Source organism: Labeo rohita, chromosome 16, assembly GCF_022985175.1.
Source record: "Labeo rohita strain BAU-BD-2019 chromosome 16, IGBB_LRoh.1.0, whole genome shotgun sequence".
In the NCBI taxonomy this organism is placed as follows: Eukaryota; Metazoa; Chordata; class Actinopteri; order Cypriniformes; family Cyprinidae; genus Labeo; species Labeo rohita.
In genome coordinates, this window is record NC_066884.1 from 15,269,330 (window position 1) to 15,288,058 (window position 18,729).

At 36.0% G+C, this 18,729-nt stretch overlaps 1 protein-coding gene across 1 annotated transcript; it reads left to right on the plus strand.

Moving 5' to 3' along the window:
- The first annotated feature begins 2,200 nt into the window (after window positions 1-2,200).
- Window positions 2,201-18,204, plus strand: dennd3b (DENN/MADD domain containing 3b). Its single transcript, XM_051131542.1, is given in 25 exon segments — window positions 2,201-2,300; window positions 2,440-2,557; window positions 2,940-3,204; window positions 4,175-4,290; window positions 6,138-6,256; window positions 6,599-6,710; window positions 6,849-6,968; window positions 7,128-7,346; window positions 8,256-8,371; window positions 8,771-8,857; window positions 8,859-8,924; window positions 9,007-9,103; window positions 9,186-9,289; window positions 9,474-9,655; window positions 9,754-10,278; window positions 11,170-11,423; window positions 11,508-11,678; window positions 12,973-13,102; window positions 13,188-13,295; window positions 13,568-13,707; window positions 14,011-14,177; window positions 14,755-14,894; window positions 15,090-15,202; window positions 15,723-15,860; window positions 16,659-18,204. Coding segments are annotated over 24 exon segments (3,777 nt in total). The 5' UTR covers window positions 2,201-2,300; window positions 2,440-2,473; the 3' UTR covers window positions 16,863-18,204.
- The last annotated feature ends 525 nt before the right edge of the window (window positions 18,205-18,729 follow it).

The window sequence follows — 18,729 nt, forward strand, 5'->3', positions numbered from 1 at the left end:
GTCAACATTTGAAGTAGATCAAAACCTTTCATCAAAGTTGTCCTAAAACCAAAACAATACCTGTTCCCCGCGTCTGCTATGAGGTCACCAAGTTTCAAACTTTTCCATGTTCAAAAATATTTTTTTTTGTTCTCTGAATGACTAATTTGCTGTTTATCTGCATGTATAATTAAGTTTAGACCGTTTGCAGGAACGTTTAGCGTCCATGGTATGAAAATGATCGCTGGGAGACAATGGCAGACCCAGATAGCACACATGCGTCTGCAAGATGTCTATTAAAGATCTCTTGATCTGGAAAGCATCTGCTGTGAACAAATGTCTGGTAGACGTCTGTGAGATGTCAGTTTTACATACATTCTAAATCATAAACATCTTAAAGACATCTAATATACGTCTCTTTGACATCTGATAGGAAATGTCCAATAGATGAGCAAACTAAGATCCAATTATTATAAGCATCTTTGGACTTGTCTTTTCCACTTAATTTGACACATTATTTTTCGTTTTTTATTTGTTTTTATAGCAATATCTGGCAACACTGCATCACCGGCAATTAAACTGACAGACCTTAATTAAAAAAAAAAAAAAAAACACAGACAGGTTATTGCTGACAGGATACCACATTCGGTAAGGAAAACGCAAAAAAAAAAAAAATAAATTCTTAACCCCACCCCAGAACTCACTCATTTTCAAACACTGGTTACCACCATGGCTACTTTACCTGCGCAGATATCAACAGCACAGCTGGGTTGCAGGTTGCCAGGTTGAAGTCACAAATGAGTTCAAATTTGAATTATATGTCGACTGTGTGAGAAGGATGCGTTTCATACTAGATCTGGCAACTGCACAGCCTTGGAATAATATATTGGTGTTATTATGTATATAACGAGGTTTAGGCCGTACAAATTACGGGAGTTTCCCGGGAGAAATAACAAAACTGGAGAAGGGCAGGTAGGAGACGGTTGTGAAATATACGGGAGACTCTCTGGAAAAACCGGAGTGTGGACAGGTGTGGCATGTTCACCCATGCTACCCTTTCCGAATATGTTGGCCTGTTAATTTAAATAACGAATTAACAAATACAAAAATCCCAAAAATGACATTTTAAAAATATTTTTGGGGAAGCCTGATGAGGAAATAGAGTGCATTGAATAAGCTATCTTTGTACATTTACTGTAAATTGATGAAATGAAAATATAGCCTACAAATAATATTTTTAACTGACTTCTGTTTCGGAATAAATAAAGCAGTATTTAATTTTCGTTCTAACTGCTACTCAGGTTTTGTATGTGGACAGGTCAGCTAGGTAGGACGGTGCAAAGTAGCTAATGGGTCACAAAAGAGTACAGTAGAATATCCCTACAGTGGGTTTAATACATTTATATTTTCCAGAGAGGATTTGCTATGTGTTATGTTGTGATGTGAATAGTTGCACTGGCCATTGAGAACACGCAGTGTCTGTTGACTGTAGCGCGCAGGCGCAGATCACTGTGCTCTGCTCGTGTATCCCATCTTTTTTTTTTTCCACCTGTCCCGTGCGTAATTTCACTTTCATTATACCGCTGATCTACAAAGGTGCGTGCATCCTTATCTTTTTTTTAATAGAAACGATGGACATTTACATGCGTAGATTAAACTTTAAGAAAAACTTTACAGTGTTAATTCGCAGTATATAACAACTTTAAGAATAGCCTATTTATCTGTTCACAGAGAACGTTTTGACAGTTATTCCTTTTAGGGTAAATACTCACAGTTATTATTACATATACCGTACTTGAATCAGCAAGAATGTTAATACAATTAGGTCAAATAAAAATAGTGACTAGTTAGATTAAGTTCAATGCGAAATGTAGCATTTTTTTCTGCACACTACAGTAAAATATTAAATTTTACTTTTTTTTCTGTTCACTTACAGCTCCTTTGTTACAGATTTTTTATATTTAATTTGGCTTGCATATGATTATATTTTTGTGTTGCATGTTGTTTCACTTGTGGACTGAATGTGTGTTTAAAATAGTAACATGTCCCACATTTGTTATTCAAATATTCTTTTTTTTTTTTTTTAACTTTTGCAACACACACACATGACTCAAATTTAACCCATTTTACTCTTGCAACAGACACACATGAGTCAGATTTAACCCAGGAATTTCCCAGAACAGGAAAATGAGATTAGTGACACTCTTATATTTGTGGTATTTGGGGTGTCTGTGTAGTAGGAACTTTCTTTGTACTTTCTTTGTTTCCACAACCATGCTGTTGTGTCGCTGTTGTGTTATCTGACTTGAGGACTTGTTAATGTATGTTACTTAATATTGCAATCTTTTATCACATATTATCTAATGTTTTACTTCTTTCGGATTTCAGCAACTCAGGAACTACAAATAAGAGATTTCGACATGAAAAGGAATATGTGTATTTTGATCTCTTTGTTCACAGATCGTATGAGGAGTGGCGATTCTGTCGATTCCCAATGGCAGACGGTCTGCCTTCAGGATTACTGGAAGCATGTGTCGTTGTTGGACCTGCAAATAATAAACTAAAGGAGCTGTCCCAGGTAAAATAATATCCTTCTGTGAGTCTTTGGCAAACTGTTATGTGGTGTAAGCCACAGCCGTTACTGGATCTCTTTATTCACAAACAATGCTTGCATCAAGCATGATGGGACAGGCCCAAAGTTATAGACTGATGGAATTCCTGATTCTGTGCATGTTTTCAGTTTCAGATTAAAATCTGGTTATTTTATAGGATATACTTGTTTGTTTAAAAGTCATATAGATTCATATAAGCTATTTTATTGTATTTTATCTGAAAAGTATAAAAAAGTGAAATATTTAATATAAAATATTGCTTAAAATAATTATTTAAAATGATGTTTACGTTCTCATTAGATTAAGTCTCCAGTCATATTAGTGGTCTTAAAAAAGCATTGTGTCCAGTCTTTTCTGCAGGTGAATGGAAGTCCTCTACCGCTACTCGATCCTGAGGTCCTGCAGGTCCATGCACCTCCGTTTTTGTCTAAAGAGAGTCTCAGTGAACCAGATGTAGGAAACGTCAGCCAGAACCAGCAACAGCGCTTCTTCATTAAGAAGAAAAATGATAGACCTGTTATTAAGGCTGGAAACCCCAAAGAAGAAACCACAGAGGATGTTCGTGTTCCCAAAGACCTGGATCTGGTGGCTCTGCCACAACTCTGCTTTCCAGGTAAAACAAATTTGCTTGCAAAAGCTTGACTGGTTGTTGAATCACGTCAGTACATCTGCTGCAACACTGTTCCATGCAGATCTTCGTACATTACATTAGGGCTGGGCGATATGGCCAAAAAATGATCATGATAGTTTTTTTTCGTATAAATCATGATAAATGTCATTTTTTTCCAAGTTTAAAGGCACATTTTGCTACAGTGTGAAAGTTGTAAAAGCCAGACGGTTAAAACCTAATTTTTATATGGTGAAACTGAATTATTCTGACTTTTTGTTTTATTTATTCTTTTAATTAACCATTACTCTTCCATAGTATCATCCATAGATCATGATAATAGCAGTTAAAACCACAAATATTGCATCTCAGTAACATGATAAAAATGTAATATGGTTTCTATATTTTTAAATGTGAAATTTAAAAAGTTAATAACTTACATTCTTTTTTAATGATACTTGTATAAGTACACACAATGAATGCAAGCAAATACTGAATTTAAACCAAGTTTAAAATGGTTCTAAAAAAGGCATTCAGCTGCATTTTTATCCCCTTATATGTACAGTATATACAAAAAATCGAGATCCCCACCCCCACCCCCACTCCCACTCCAAAAAAAAAAAAAAAAAAAAGAAAAATCTCACTCCAAGCTGAACTTCTAAGTTGGCAACCCTGCATTATATCGAACATTTATCAAACTCTTGTTATCGTTTATCGAGGAAATTCATATTGCGCGATAATTATCGTTATCGATTTATCACCCCGCCCTCCATTACATAGTGTAATACATGAGAAACAGCATATAAATCTCTGTGGAAGGTGACAAAGGTCAGCACACAGCAGTACAAAAAAGGTATTAACTGACTATACAGAGCAATTCATGCTGTAAATGTGAAATAGTTCAGTTCACAGTAGCTGTTACATTAGTTTAGAATGATTAGACTCGACTAACATTCATTTCTTTATTTTAAATCAGGTGGGCTTCAGATAACTAAGGAGCAAAAGGAAGAACAGTTTCACTTTCTAGTCTTCACTGACATGTTTGGAAACCAGTCTCATGGAGTAGTTCTCCAGTTCTCTAGATTAATACAGGTCAGATTCTTCTTTATATTACCTGGTTAACCTCTCATTATGGTTGTGTATTGACAGATCACGTGCGCTGAAGTTACCTGCTGTTTATTAGTGTGTCCTGAATAACTTGCATAACTGAAAACTCTAGTTTTGGGTGCAGCAAGGTTGCGTGTATTTTTATCTTTATGGGCATTTACATGGGTAGAATATAGGTTGTTGAAGAAAAACTGTTGCAGTTATTCCTATTCATTTTAAAGGATTAGTTCACTTCTTGAATAAAAAATTCCTGATAATTTACTCACTGCCATGTCATCCAAGATATGCATGTCTTTTTTTCTTCAGTCACAAAGAAATTATGTTTTTTGAGGAAAACATTCCAGGATTTTTGTCCAAATTGTGAACTTCTATGGTGGCCAGTGGTTTGAGGGTCTAAATTGCAGTTTCAATGCAGCTTCAAAGGGCTCTACACGATCCCAGCTGAGGAATAAGGGTATTGTCTAGCAAAACAATCTGTGATTTTCTTAAAACAATAAAAACATATTTATTTTTTAACCAAAAATGCTTGTGTTGCACCAGCCCAACCACACGCATTAAGTAATCACGTTGGAAAGGTCGTGTGTGACATAGGTGGAAGTACCGACCCAGTGTTTACAAAGCAAACATGCAAAAAAAGTCAAAAGCCCTTTACAAAAAAAATAGGTAAAACAGCGATGTTAGATGATTTTAAAGTTGATTACAAAAAAACAGCAATGTTAGATGATTTTAAAGTTGGAGGAGAAAATGAGATGGAGTTTTTCGCCCTACCCTACCTTTCTGAACCGAAGTACACAAACAAAGAACTAACCACACGTGAAGTCACAGACGAGAAACGCAGAGCTAGTGCAAAACAAGCATTTTTGGTTAAAAAATATATGAATATTAATTCTTTAGGAAACTAAACAATCATTTAGCTAAATAAGACCTTTATTCCTTGGATGGGATCATGTAGAGCCCTTTGAAGCTGCACTAAAACAGCAATTTGGACCTTCAACCCGTTGGCCACCATTGAAGTTCACTGTAGGGAGAAAAATCCTGGAATGTTTTCTTCAATAACCTTAATTTCTTAAGAAAGAAAGACATTTACATCTTCAGTGACATGGGGATGAGTAAATTATCAAGATTTTTTTTATTCTGGAAGTGAACTTCTCCTTTAATACTTAAATTGATTCATTTATTTTGCTTGAATTAGCAAAAATGTTAAAAATGAAGGCAACATAAAAGCAGTGACTCATATATCTGAAGTTGAATGGAAGTACAGTGAAGCTACGGTGAAATATGCAAATGTTTTTTTCTGCTGAATTTTAGGCAATTCATTAACAGCTTTTTCTTACTGTTTTGCATGTTGTGGTGTTTAAAATAGTAAAATTTGAATATGCCCTGTTTGATTATTCAAAGTAGGAAATATAAGGTCATTTTAGGACAAAGGACATATTAGGACAAAGTCAGACATCAGACATGTTATGCACCAGAATCATAAATCCCATCACATTATAGTATATAGCTCTGTCCAATCATGAACAGTATATGTAACCCAGGACCACAAAGCCAGTCATAAGGGTAAATGTTTTGAAAATGAGATTTATACATCATTTTAAAGGTGAAAAAATAAGCTTTCTCTAGATGTATAGTTTGTTAGGACTGGTATTTTAGCGAGTTTGAAGAAAAAGTATTTGATGGACGCATAATATGTGTCGAGAGCATTCACTCAGTATCATTATCTCATTTTTGACCAAGATGGCTTTTAGCTGGTTTTGCATCTGAACTCTTCATATATATATATATCACCTTTAAAGTTGTCAAAAAAATTTGTTTTAAACCCTGTTATACAGGAAGGACTGCAGAATGGACACCGACACTTGTACAAGTCTCCACAACTCTACATTGCTTATGCAATATGTGTTATATCAAAACACCCATATTACAATGCTCTCAGGGACTGTTTGTCCAGGTAAGAGTCAAGATTCAAGGTATTTATTCAAAAAAAGAAAATACTTGGGAGACTGGGGAGAATATATAACAAAAGGCTTATCAGCAGTGTTAGATTCTGCTATTCATAACATTCTCAGTTAGTCTATCCCATAAGAAACACACCCATAACTCATTTATTTGCATCAATTAACTTAAAGCAGGAAACTACAAACAAAACTATGAACAAACAGAACTTGTTTTAATGTCACTTCGGAGCCACAGCATTCAGTCTTTTCAGAGAATTCAACCTACAAATGTCCGCCATAGCTAAAACACACTACCTTTTCTTCCACATCCGAAATTTTTATTCTTCCATCCACAGCCTTTTAGGTCAGCTCAAAATCTGTCAAATGACTGATATGGAAGAGCAAGTGAAGGAGTTCTCTGCTAAACTGGCTCTAGTTCCAGTTCCTCCTCCTGGTCAGCTGTATGTGGTGGGTTCTTTTAGCAAAGTCAGAGGACTGAAATAAACTTGCAATGATGTGAAAAAGTTTATGATTTGGGATAATGTGAAGACAAAACAGATAATACATAATACGTGTGAAGTATATTTGCATTATTTTTCATGTCAGGTGTTCACCTTACAACCTCTGACGATTGTCCTTCCATCCAGAGAAGATAAAAATCATCCTGTTATTGACCTGGACTTACATCTTCCACTCCTCTGCTTCAAGACCAGAGAGCTGCTGCAGGTCTCAAATATAAAAGCTGATTACTGCAATAATTGAGGGGTTTTCTTTGTTAGTGGTTTGAATAAACGCAGATGGTCTTTTTGATTAAACAAAGTGTCAACTGAAAGTTTTGAGCCACATCACAATGAAAAAATGTTTTACATCTCTCTTCCTCTGCAGATTATAGCCAGTATACTCACAGAGCAGCGTATGGTGTTCTTTTCCTCGGACTGGGCCAAACTGACCCTGATCGTAGAGTGTTTCATGCTGTATATTTGGCCCCTGCACTGGCAGCACCCTCTGGTGCCTATACTGTCTCAAAAGATGCTTGACTTTGTTATGGCACCGACTGCTTTCCTCATGGGATGCCACATCAGCCACTATGAGGAAGTTGCCCAGGTAAAGCCTAAATAATGGTCCTCATTAACTCTATCATTTTTATTCTGTTAAATAATTTTATTAATAATTTTTATTATTAACTTAATACAAAAAATGATATATTTTATAATTATTTAATCTAATATAATAATATTATTATTATGTTAGAATTAATAAGTATATATACACTGACCAAAATTATAAACGCAGGACTTTTGTTTTTGCCCCCATTTTTCATGAGCTGAACTCAAAGATCTAAGACTTTTTCTATGTCCACAAAAGCCCTATTTCTCTCAAATATTGTTCACAAATCTGTCTAAATCTATGTTAGTGAGCACTTCTTCTTTGCCGAGATAATCCATCCACCTCACAGGTGTGGCATATCAAGATGCTGATTAGACAGCATGATTATTGTGCAGGGCAGATGGCAGACAGCGTGTATGGCATTGTGTGGGTGAGCGGTTTGCTGATGTCAAGGTTATAATACACGTTGTGGATTAATATTACAAATAATATTTGTTACACAGTACAATTCAATACCATAAATATTATAATAATGTAAGTCAATTATTTAATTTCGACAAATTATTCATTTTAAAAAATTAATATGAATTTTATTAATTATTTTTTAAAATAGCTAATTAATTTGTAAGAAGTTGAATTTTTAATATTACGAATAATATTTTTTACACAGTAAAACTGTGTATTTATAGAAACTTTTATATTGTAGGAACATAATTTTCTCTTGCAATTTTTGAAAACCTGAAATTTGAAAACCCCAACTGTAGTTCATACAAAATGTATAAAATTGATTTATTTATTCATCTCACTTAAAACTGTCCCGATGTTGAGAAATTCATGATTTTTACTTAGATCAACAGCTTATCAATTTCTGATTTGTGATCTGTGAAATCATTGTCTGTTTGTCAGTTAACCGATGATCTGATTCTGATCAATATTGATGAGGGAACCGTGTCCTGCTCTGGCTGTCATTACATTGACGTCCCAGACACCCCACAGGCAGCTGCTGAGCGTTTCAAGTGTCGGTAAGAAACATTTAGTCATTAAATGTAGTCTTGCTAACTCTTAAAATATACAAGATTTTAATAAACTCACATTTTGAGACCTGGCTGGTGAGACCAGGAGCCTGTACCATGATGGTAGTTGAACAAACTCAAGCTTGCAGGATTAGTTTCGAATTGACAAATCCAAAGAATCTAATTAGGCTTTGTTGGTAGCATGATGATGATCATCAACTTTCTCTGTCATTTCAAGACATTGATCCTTTACTAATCGTCCACTCCATTCATGTGTAATGGATTTACGGGTACAATAATTCTATAAATGATTGCACAATCTAAACTTAAACTTCATAGTATAGACCCAGGTTCCTAAAAGTCATGTATTTGTCAGATTTGTAATTGTTTTGCTGGATCTTCATGTAGAAAGAAAGGTCTGCAGTTACACTATGACCTGGAAGTGGTTCATCAGAGAAACTGTTGCAATCTTAATGAGCTGCGGATGCAGAGAAGACTGGCAACACAGTCTCAATTTGGATATACAAAACATCACCCTGGAGCTCATCGTTAACATGTTTAGGTGAGTAAAAAAAAGAAAACTAGAACTGACTTTTTTAAATCTTCTACACATGTACATTTAAAAATAATGCTTCTTTTTCCAGAGATGTCAGTGATTACCTTAATCATGAACACAGAGTTTTTAACACTGATGAGTTTCTGAAGACCAGGGAACCAGGCGACCAACCATTTTATAAAAAGGTGACTTTCCATTTAATAATATGTCTGGTCTTTAAACTTTAGGAATAGAACTGTATGACTGATAGCTTTTAATTCATGACAGGTCTTGGAAACGCACATTTTCCACTCCTTCTTGAAAGAACGTCTGAATGGAAAAATAGATAAATTTACCCAAATGGATCTTAGTACTCAGACAGAAGACCAAATGTAAGCTGAAGCTGTGATGTAACAGATTTTCCACATTAATAATAATTTTTTTTATTAAACTAATAGCAAGGATGCGTTCAGTTAATTAGAGGTGACAGTAAATACATTTATAGTGTAAATAAAAGTTCTGTTTTAAATATATATGGTGTTCTTTTGTTTAATAATTTGTTAATAATTTCTGTAGATTGAGCAAATCGTTGGATTACTCACGCAGACCCACCATAAAGGAAATAAAGATTTTGCGAAGTGAGTCTTTAAAGAGTGGTTTGAGTAAACGTCTGGGCTCAAGTCTCCCTGACCTGGACAACAAGAAACACCTGACTTTGCCTAAACAGATGTCTCCAACTAAGACCATTCCTGAAAAGTGTAAGAGAACTGCAGTACTATAATGCATTGTCACAACCTAGTTTTGTATTTAGATTTTTATAAAATATTCATGTTACTGATCATCTTTATCCCAAAAGCTATGAATACTCCAGTCAGGCCAGTCAAGAACTTCCAGCTCCCAGAATTCCCTTCTCCCTTGACCTACCCCAATGTGATCCATTACATTGGAGATGTTATCCTTCAGCTGAACAAGGCCATATCAGCTAGCCCAGCTGTTGATTCCTTCCTGCTAGCAAGATACTTTTACCTACGTGGTCTCATCAACATGCTGTGCTCTAAGCGATTGAATGCCCTCAGTGACTTCCAGAACCTCTACAAAACAGATATTGAGATTTTTCCTGAAGAGCTGGTGAAGACACTGACGGATTCTCTGCAGATGGAGGAGAGAGCCCAGGCAGAGAAGAGACCTGAGCTCAAATCTCTCATCTGTCAGGTGAAGAACAATGAAAACAGCGAGCATGTAGAATCAGATTGTCACGTGAGAAAGTTCGAGCTGCCCAAGACTCCCATGCAGCTGGAGGAGTTTGTGACGTGCACTCAACAATCTGGTATTGTGCGGGACATGGCCACTTCAGAAAGATTGTTTGAAGCTCTCACTGTCGGTAAGTTTGAGCTGTAACGTGTCATTGTATAAAACGATTAGGGATGCACAATATTTTGCTACCAAATCAGTTAATAATTGAGATGGAGATTTAAAGGGATAGTTCACCCAAAAATGAAAAAATCCATTGTTAATTACCCACCCTCATGTTGTTCCAAACCCGTAAGACCCGTAAATCCTCAGAACACAAATTAAGATATTTTTGATAAAATCCAAGAGCTGTCGCCACAAAGAACCAGTTTGACAGGTCGCCACGAACACGCCCTTCAACGAAAACTCTCACAATTTCTCACAATTTAACATCACAAAGGGCTTTAGATTATGCTAACCAAATTTGGTGTTGATCTTTTAAATTGCTACGCCTTAAAAAATAAAGGTGCTTTAAAAGGTTCTTCACAGCGATGCCATAAAAGAACCATTTTTGGTTCCACAAAGCACCATTCAGTCAAAGGTTCTTTAAAGAACCATCTCTTTCTTACCTTTTTATAATCTGAAGAACCTTTCGCCACAAAGAACGTTTTGTGAAACAGAAAGGTTATACAATGTTTGAAAATGGCAAAAACAGACTTCCTGTTGGGTTTCGGACTTTATACCGGGGGACTTTTTTGTAGGTATTGGTGTGTTACACGTGTCCACCGAATTTCGTACATTTATGTGAAACAGCTCGAGGGACACTTTGTTAAAATTTTATAGGTGGCGCTATCGAGCCATTTTGCCACACCCACTTCTAAAACCCATATCAGATGTAAATTTTCATCACTTCTGGTGTGTGTGTGCAGAGTTTCATGAGTTTTCGGGCATGCTTAGGCTCTTAAAAATGCAATTCATTTTGGAGAAGAAGAATCTGAGCAATTCCAATAGATATAAAACTAAATATATTTGTTCTTCTCAGGTGGGCCGAAGCATATTAATCCAGAGATGTTCAGACTGTTTTATACCTTCTGGAAACAGGCAGAAGCACAGGAGATTGACCTGCCTGTTGAGGTTCTGGAACATCTAGACAACAATGAGTGTGTGTACAAGCTGTCCAGCTCTGTGAAGACCAATTATGGTGTTGGTAAAATTGCCATGACTCAGAAGAGGCTCTTTCTGTTGACTGTTGGCAGACGTGTATATGTTGAGATTACCAAGTTTAGGGACATTGAGGTTTGTGAGTCTTAATACCTGTAATATTACTTTTAAAAAGAGAAGTTAGTGTTTGTGGTAACCATATGAATCTTGTGAACTCAGGAAGTAAAGATCTCCACTGCTTCATTCTCACTTTTGAGGGTCCCATCTCTAAAGATCAAGAACAGCCTGAGGCAAGAAATATTTGAGGCTAATTTAAAATCCGAGTGTGAACTGTGGAACCTGATGGTCAAGGAGATGTGGGCTGGGAGAATGATGGCAGACAACCATAAGGTACCATAAGTTCACCTGTACTGTGAATCTGCATCTAATATGGGAATCAAAACATGAATTTCATAAAATCAACCACTGACCATTCTTGCCAACTTAAACGATTAGTTCACTTCCAGAATTCAAGATTTCCTTGATAATTTACTCACCCGTATGTCATTCAAGATGTTCATGTCTTTCTTTCTTCAGTCGAAAAGAAATGAAGGTTTTTGAGGAAAACATTTCAGGATTTTTCTCCATATAGTGGACTTAAGTGGTGGCCAATGGGTTGAAGGTCCAAACTGCAGTTTAAACTGCAGCTTCAAAGCGCTCTACATGATCCCAACGGAGGAATCAAGATCCTATCTAGCAAAACAATTGGTCATTTTCTAGAAAATAAAAAAGATGCACATACAGGTCTTCTCGCATTGTGTAATCACATTGAAAAATTCACATGTGGTTAGTTCTTGGTTCGTTGTCTGTGTACTTCAGTTCAAAAAAGAAGGGTAGGGTGAAAAACTCCAGCTCATTTTCTCATACAGCTTCAAAATCATCCGACATTGTTGTTTTACCTTTTTTTGTAAATGGCGTTTGACTTTCTTTGCACGCTCGCTTTGGGTTGTTATTTTTGCCTTCATCACGCGTGTGATTGCGTAATGCGCGAGGTCGAGCATTTGTGGTTAAAAATAATGGTAATTACATTTTTTTGTAGAAAATGACCGATCATTTCACCCTCAGCTGGGATTGTGTAGAACCCTTTAAAGCTGCAGTTTGGATATTCAACCCATTGGCTCCCATTGAAGTCCACTATATGGAGAAAAATCCTCGAATGTTTTCCTGAAAAACCTTAATTTTCAACTGAGGAAAGAAATACACATTTTGGATGACATTCTGCAAGTGAACTAATCCTTAATTAATAGAATAGAAATTATACTGTAAAAAGATAAGAAATTAATTTATATTGGTTCATAAATCTGTCCTGGAGCAAACAGAAAACTGTTACTAAAGGGATTTCCATCCGCTCAGTGTTTCTAACAGTAACAGGGTGTGTTTAGGGCGTTCACCTACAGCTGTCAAAATAATGCAAGCTTTAACAATCACATACATGCTTCGATATGCCCTCCTAGTTCATTCCCATTTCCTACCATGAGATAAACACATCCTTAGGTGTAAATTGTTCAATGTGTTTTTTATTAAGGTTTCAAGTTTCTGTTTCTTTTTCATTGTTTGAGGAGTTGACTGCTGTTTCTATTTTTCTATTTCTATTTTTCTTCACAAAGTACTGAGTTTGTGATCTGTCATCTCTTCTGTTTATCAGGACCCCCAGTATGTGCAGCAGGCACTGACCAATGTCCTGCTTATGGATGCAGTGGTGGCCTGTTTAGAGACACAGAAGGCTGTGTGTGCTGCCTCCAAACTGGCCTATAATGAAAAGCAACGGCAAGAAGGTCTGTCTCACTCCCTACCTGTAAGAACTAGTGTATGATGAAGACAAGACAGTTGTTTTAATGTCTCCTGTCTTCATTCCCACAGTGCCCATGATCATCCCCAGACCCACAGCAGAGACTCTGAAACACAAGATTAATCCGTCCCAGTACATGACGAACCCTCAGTCTGTCGATGTCTTGCTGTACACTCCAGGTCTGCATGCAGGAGTATTTGGTGAAATAGTTAGATGGACAGTTCACCCAAAAATAAAATTCTGTCATTAATTAGTCACCCTCATGTTGTTCCAAACCAGTAAGACCTTCATTCATCTGCAAAACACAAATTAAGATGTTTTTGATGAAATTCAAGAGCTTTCTGACACTGCATAAATAGAGAGAAATGAGAATGAACTGTATTTGTATAAGATATAAACTGTATTTGTGCAAGATTTATGTTAAAAAAAAAATTGTTTTAACAACTTCCAGGCCAGTTAACTATTCCAGACAAAGATGTGGATAGAAACCCTAAGCTCTGGTGTGCCCTCAGCTGTGGGAAGGTGGTTGTGTTTGATGCAGTCAGTTGGTCCCTAAAGCAAAACTACATTCATTTAGGAGAATCTCGACTGGTAAGATGCTGTTTGCTTTTAAGATTTAATATATTGAAGATGACTGAAAAGTAATTGCTATAAGCATTAACAGATGTTTTATTTAGTGACACTTTAGTCACTGACAAGGTGTTGTTCAAGTAACCGGGACCTAAGGGACGGCAGTAAATTGTGTATGATGCCACCTTGTGGATTGGTATCTTGTTGCAGCTTTGTTTTCCAATGTCTTATACTTCTGTTGTTTTTGGATCTGTGGAAGAGTGAAAATTAAACTCTAAATCTCAAAACAGATTTGACACAGCAGTCTTTTTTTTTTGTGCCCAGAACTGCATGATGGGATTGGGGCAGGAGCAGGTGTGGATTGGTTCTCAGGATTCTGTCATTTACATAATCAACACCCGCAGTATGCTGTGTCATAAACAGCTGACTGAGCACCACGGAGAGGTCACAGACTTCGCCCTGGAGAAACTGAATACTGAGAACAGATCAAGGTGATTACTGGACAGTAACAAAATTCACTGACAGGGTTGGATTAGACTGCATTGTGATAATTTTTATCTAATGAAATGTTAAATAAAAGTATCATATAATGTTTTATCTAATTAAATAAATAATGAAATATTAATTAATAAATACTATATATATGCACCAGTCCCAAAAAGAAACAAATAAAATAAAACATAAAACAAATAAAATAAACAAATAAAAACTATAATGTGATTTCTTATTTTATAATGTTTTCTGAAGGATAATGTGACACTGAAGACTGGAGTAATGTTGTTGGCTTTGCATCACAGGACAAAAAGAAAAAATTAAAAACATAATAAAATACAAAACTGTTATATTAAATTGCAATAATATTTTACTATCTATCTATTGTAATACATTTTGTTTTATATTATCTATGGAAACAGATACATAATTAAACACACACGATTCAGAAAATACAATTAACAGTGTCACCAGCAGGTGGCAGCATTGTCTGTGATATTTTCTGAGTGTTTGGCAGCTGTGGTTGAGAATACAGATTACACTGTAAAGAAATGTAATTTTGATATGTTCTCCAAGCCAAGCACAGGTGTATTCCTGTAGTGCAGATGGCACTGTGATTGTTTGGATCGTCCCCTCTTTGAAGGTGAAGAGGCAGTTTCAACTGTCCTGTGACAGACTGCAGTCCATTCAGGTTTATGATGACGCCTTATGGTGTGGTAAGTTTGTCATCAGCCTGGTAAAACAGTCCAAAACTGTTGTTAACTGGACATTTTACAAAAGAATTCAAGTGGTCATGAAATAAATTTACATTTTCAGAAGGTTTATTTTTTTTTTTTTTTGGCAATGGATAGCTTGACATTAATGAGGTTGATCTGAATACATTACTTAGCATGTGTTTATTGCTTGTGAAGGTGCCAGGGATTGTGTCATGAAGCTGAGTCCCAGTGGAGCTCTGCTTTGTAAGATTTCACTCCCAGATGATGTGAAAACCACAGCCTTCAGCAGGGTCACACTGCTTATGGAGGTTTGTATCTTCACGGTCCCCTCACAGTATCAGCTGTAACCAAATATGAACCCTAAATATGATGATACCCCTTCCTCAAATATATACATACAAATATTTACACAATAATGTGACCCTGGTCAGCGCCAATAGCCTTATGGTTAGTGTGCTGACAAATAATACAACTATTACGACTGGTTTTGTGGTCCAGGGTCACTTATTTTTATGCATAAAGTTCCATTTATACTGTATAAATGGGTTTTTATACATAAATACAAATTGCTTTTTTTTAAAGTTATAAATCTTTATTTGTTTTTCTAATAAATGAGTATGTATGGTATCTCTGTGTATGCGATGTGTTGTAGCTTTATGCTATTTTAGTGTGTAGTTTTCCTTTGCCGTTTCACGCTGTTTGCACAAACACATTTGACACCCAGACAGTCAGAGAGGTCAGCCATGCCACTAAATGGTGTGAATTGCATAAAATTATAATGTGCTCAGATATAATCAAATCTCAGGCTCTTGTTGTGCATTTTTGTAGAGAAGACAGATCTGGACAAGTTTCACAGACTCAGCAGAGCTTTGTATATGGGACTCCAGTGACCCCGTCAAACCACCTAATCGGGTCACACTCCCCAACTGCAGTGGGGTCACCTGTATGATCAGAGTAAAGGATCAGGTAAAATGTTACCTTTTATATGATATTACTGTAGTCATACCTACAAGAATTTAAAATGCCATATTTAAAGAGGTTTATAATGATATTGTGGCGGCATACACTTAAAGTTGTGATAAAATTCACATACAGTTCATACATGTTTCCCCTTTAAGGATGTTTAGTTGCCTGTGGTGGGGGGTTTCCCCTTTAAGAGTTTGACGTTTTGCTAGTTCATTAAAGCAATAACTAGTTCACGGCTTTTTATCCAATTTTGATTAATTTGCACGAACACCTACAATATTATGACTGAACATAAATTATGGAATTATTATCAATTATGCTAATAAGAAAGTGAATGCTTTCATTCATAAAGGCTGCAATAGATTGTTCAAAAGTGACATGCATTTATAATGTTACAAAAGATTACTATTTCAAATAAATGCTGTTCTTTTGAAATGCTATTTACTCTTAAACGCTCAAATCTGCATTTCAGAATGATTTCTGAAAGATCATGTGACACTAAAGACTAAAGTAATGGCTCATGAAATTCACCTTTGCCATCGCAGGGACAAATTACTTATATTAAAATAGAAATCAGTTACTTAAAGTGTAAAAATAACAGTATTACTGTTGTTAAGATCAAATAAATGCAGCTTCGGTAAGACTTCTTTCCTTAAAAACAAACATTAAAAAATCTTAACAACCCCAGACTTTTGAACAGTAGTGTAATGTCTTTTTGTTTGTGTCATTTGAGTGATTTCATATGAGATGAAATGAGAACATTATGGCAAATGATGTCTTTCCTTTCTCTTTCTGTAGGTCTGGATTGGTTGCAGTGGTGGGTCAGGCCACAGTAAGGTTGTGGGGAAGATCTTTGTGTTGGACTCTGAGAGCCTGAAGGTTGAGAAGGAGCTTGAGGCCCACGAAGACACCGTTCAAGCTCTCTTCTCAGTGGAGGACCGATACATACTCAGCGGCTCTGCAAAACGTGACAGCAAAATCGCCATCTGGAGAGTAGATTAAACAGGCTGACACAACTTTTAAGGTATCAGCTTCACAAACAGGTGCATCAGGATCTGCGACACGCAAGTGGTCTCAACTTGGGAGAAGAATTGTATACACAGTTGCCCTTTAAAAGTTATCCAATAATGGCACTATGAAGACCAACTGGCGTAACTTGAAGGTTGCAAATACTTCATCAAGCTAGACAAGGGAGTGAAACAACTACTACAAGGCTTTTTTCTACAAATAGTCCTATGTTAAGAATGCTCAGATCTTTCTGGAAATATATTTTTGTTTAGCCTGAATATAAGCAAAGTCTTTAAAGCTTGTGGCGGTGAAATATAAATAACAAGTTTATTGTATCTTTCTGAATTAATTTGAAAGCTCTTAGTGCTTTGAAAGCTGTTCTTATTCCAAGAAAGCTGAATATAGAATCGGGTGAGGTTTGTGGAGCTGCCATGTACACAGTTTCCTGAAAAGCCCTGGATCAAAGGGAATTGAGGTCCAAACACCAGCACAGCCTGAGGATGGACTGCAGCTGTAATGAGTAGATTGTGTAACAGTGTGCCAGTCCTTGTGGTGTCTCTGGAGTGCCTTGTAAGATTGTATGAAACCCTTTTTGATAGACACTACTATCTCGGTTTTTGTTTTTGCAGATCTGTATTTATTTTGTATCTCAAATGTTTTGGGGGAATCTCACATAGAAATCCCTGGGTTGTATAAGGTCTCAATTTATTGTGTTTTTTTTTTTTTTTTTTTTTTACTTTTTTATAATTGCATTAAGTAAAAAGTAAATAGAAATAAAACATATTTTAGAGACATTAAATTGTGCTTGCATTTTGAGAATATTTTAATGGCAGTCAAGCACATTTTCCCCAAAAATTCTCATTACTGCATGCAAAAATATCATTACTCTAGTAATTTAATTATATCATCCTATCTGTCACACTGTATTTGTACTAAAATAAGAATAAATTCAGTACAGCATCAGTAATAATGCCCTTGGTTTAAATACTATAAGTAATAATTTGTTGTACAAATATAATTGAAATAATGTATTTTTGCATTACAATAATGAGAATAAAGGGGATACATTTGTATTTATTCATAAATAAGAAAAAGAACAAAATAATATTTCTTAAAAACAGGCTTGTTTTTCTTACAAATTATAATTTCTTTTAACTTTGAGGTAAAATATGACCAAAAAAATTACTTTTCAAGTTTCATTAGATTCATTTTGCTTTGTACCATTTTTTCTCCTCTTAGATAAGCCTTTCTTCGCCTTTGAAAACACACGTTATTTAATGTCACACCTTAAAATAGCAATACTGATGTGGAGTCTGTGTTTGCCTTTAATATTCAAATAAATATGACTTAATAAACATGGAGCCATTGTGGATCAGCCCCTCTTGTTCTGGAGGTGTTTGCAGAAGGGCCCTTGGCTGGATTTCTGCCGCCCAAGCAGAGAGCAGTGATTGGCTGGTGTGTAACATTCTGACCCTGGGGTCAGCCGTCTAACTGTCAGACGTCATTGGAAGGAATTTTGGGGATGTGTCTGGAAGACAAAGCCAGCACACATCCATCCTGTCCCTAAGTCTCTGGAGTGTGTGTGTAGGCGTGCAGCATATATCAATGCATTCAGAGCTGCTGTGCGTGGAATAAGAATGAATTTGTATAATTGAGAGGCAAAATAACAGACTGTTGATTCATGGAACTTATTAGTTTTGAAGTCAAAGAAACATTTCTTGGATTGAGTTGACAAGTACACCACGGTGTCATACTGATGAGGTCAAGTGGGTGTGATGCAAAAAGATGTTTTTTTCGCTATTGGTGGCAACATTTCCAAGAGAATCACAATCAACGCATGTTTAGATGACTTTTTCCAAAA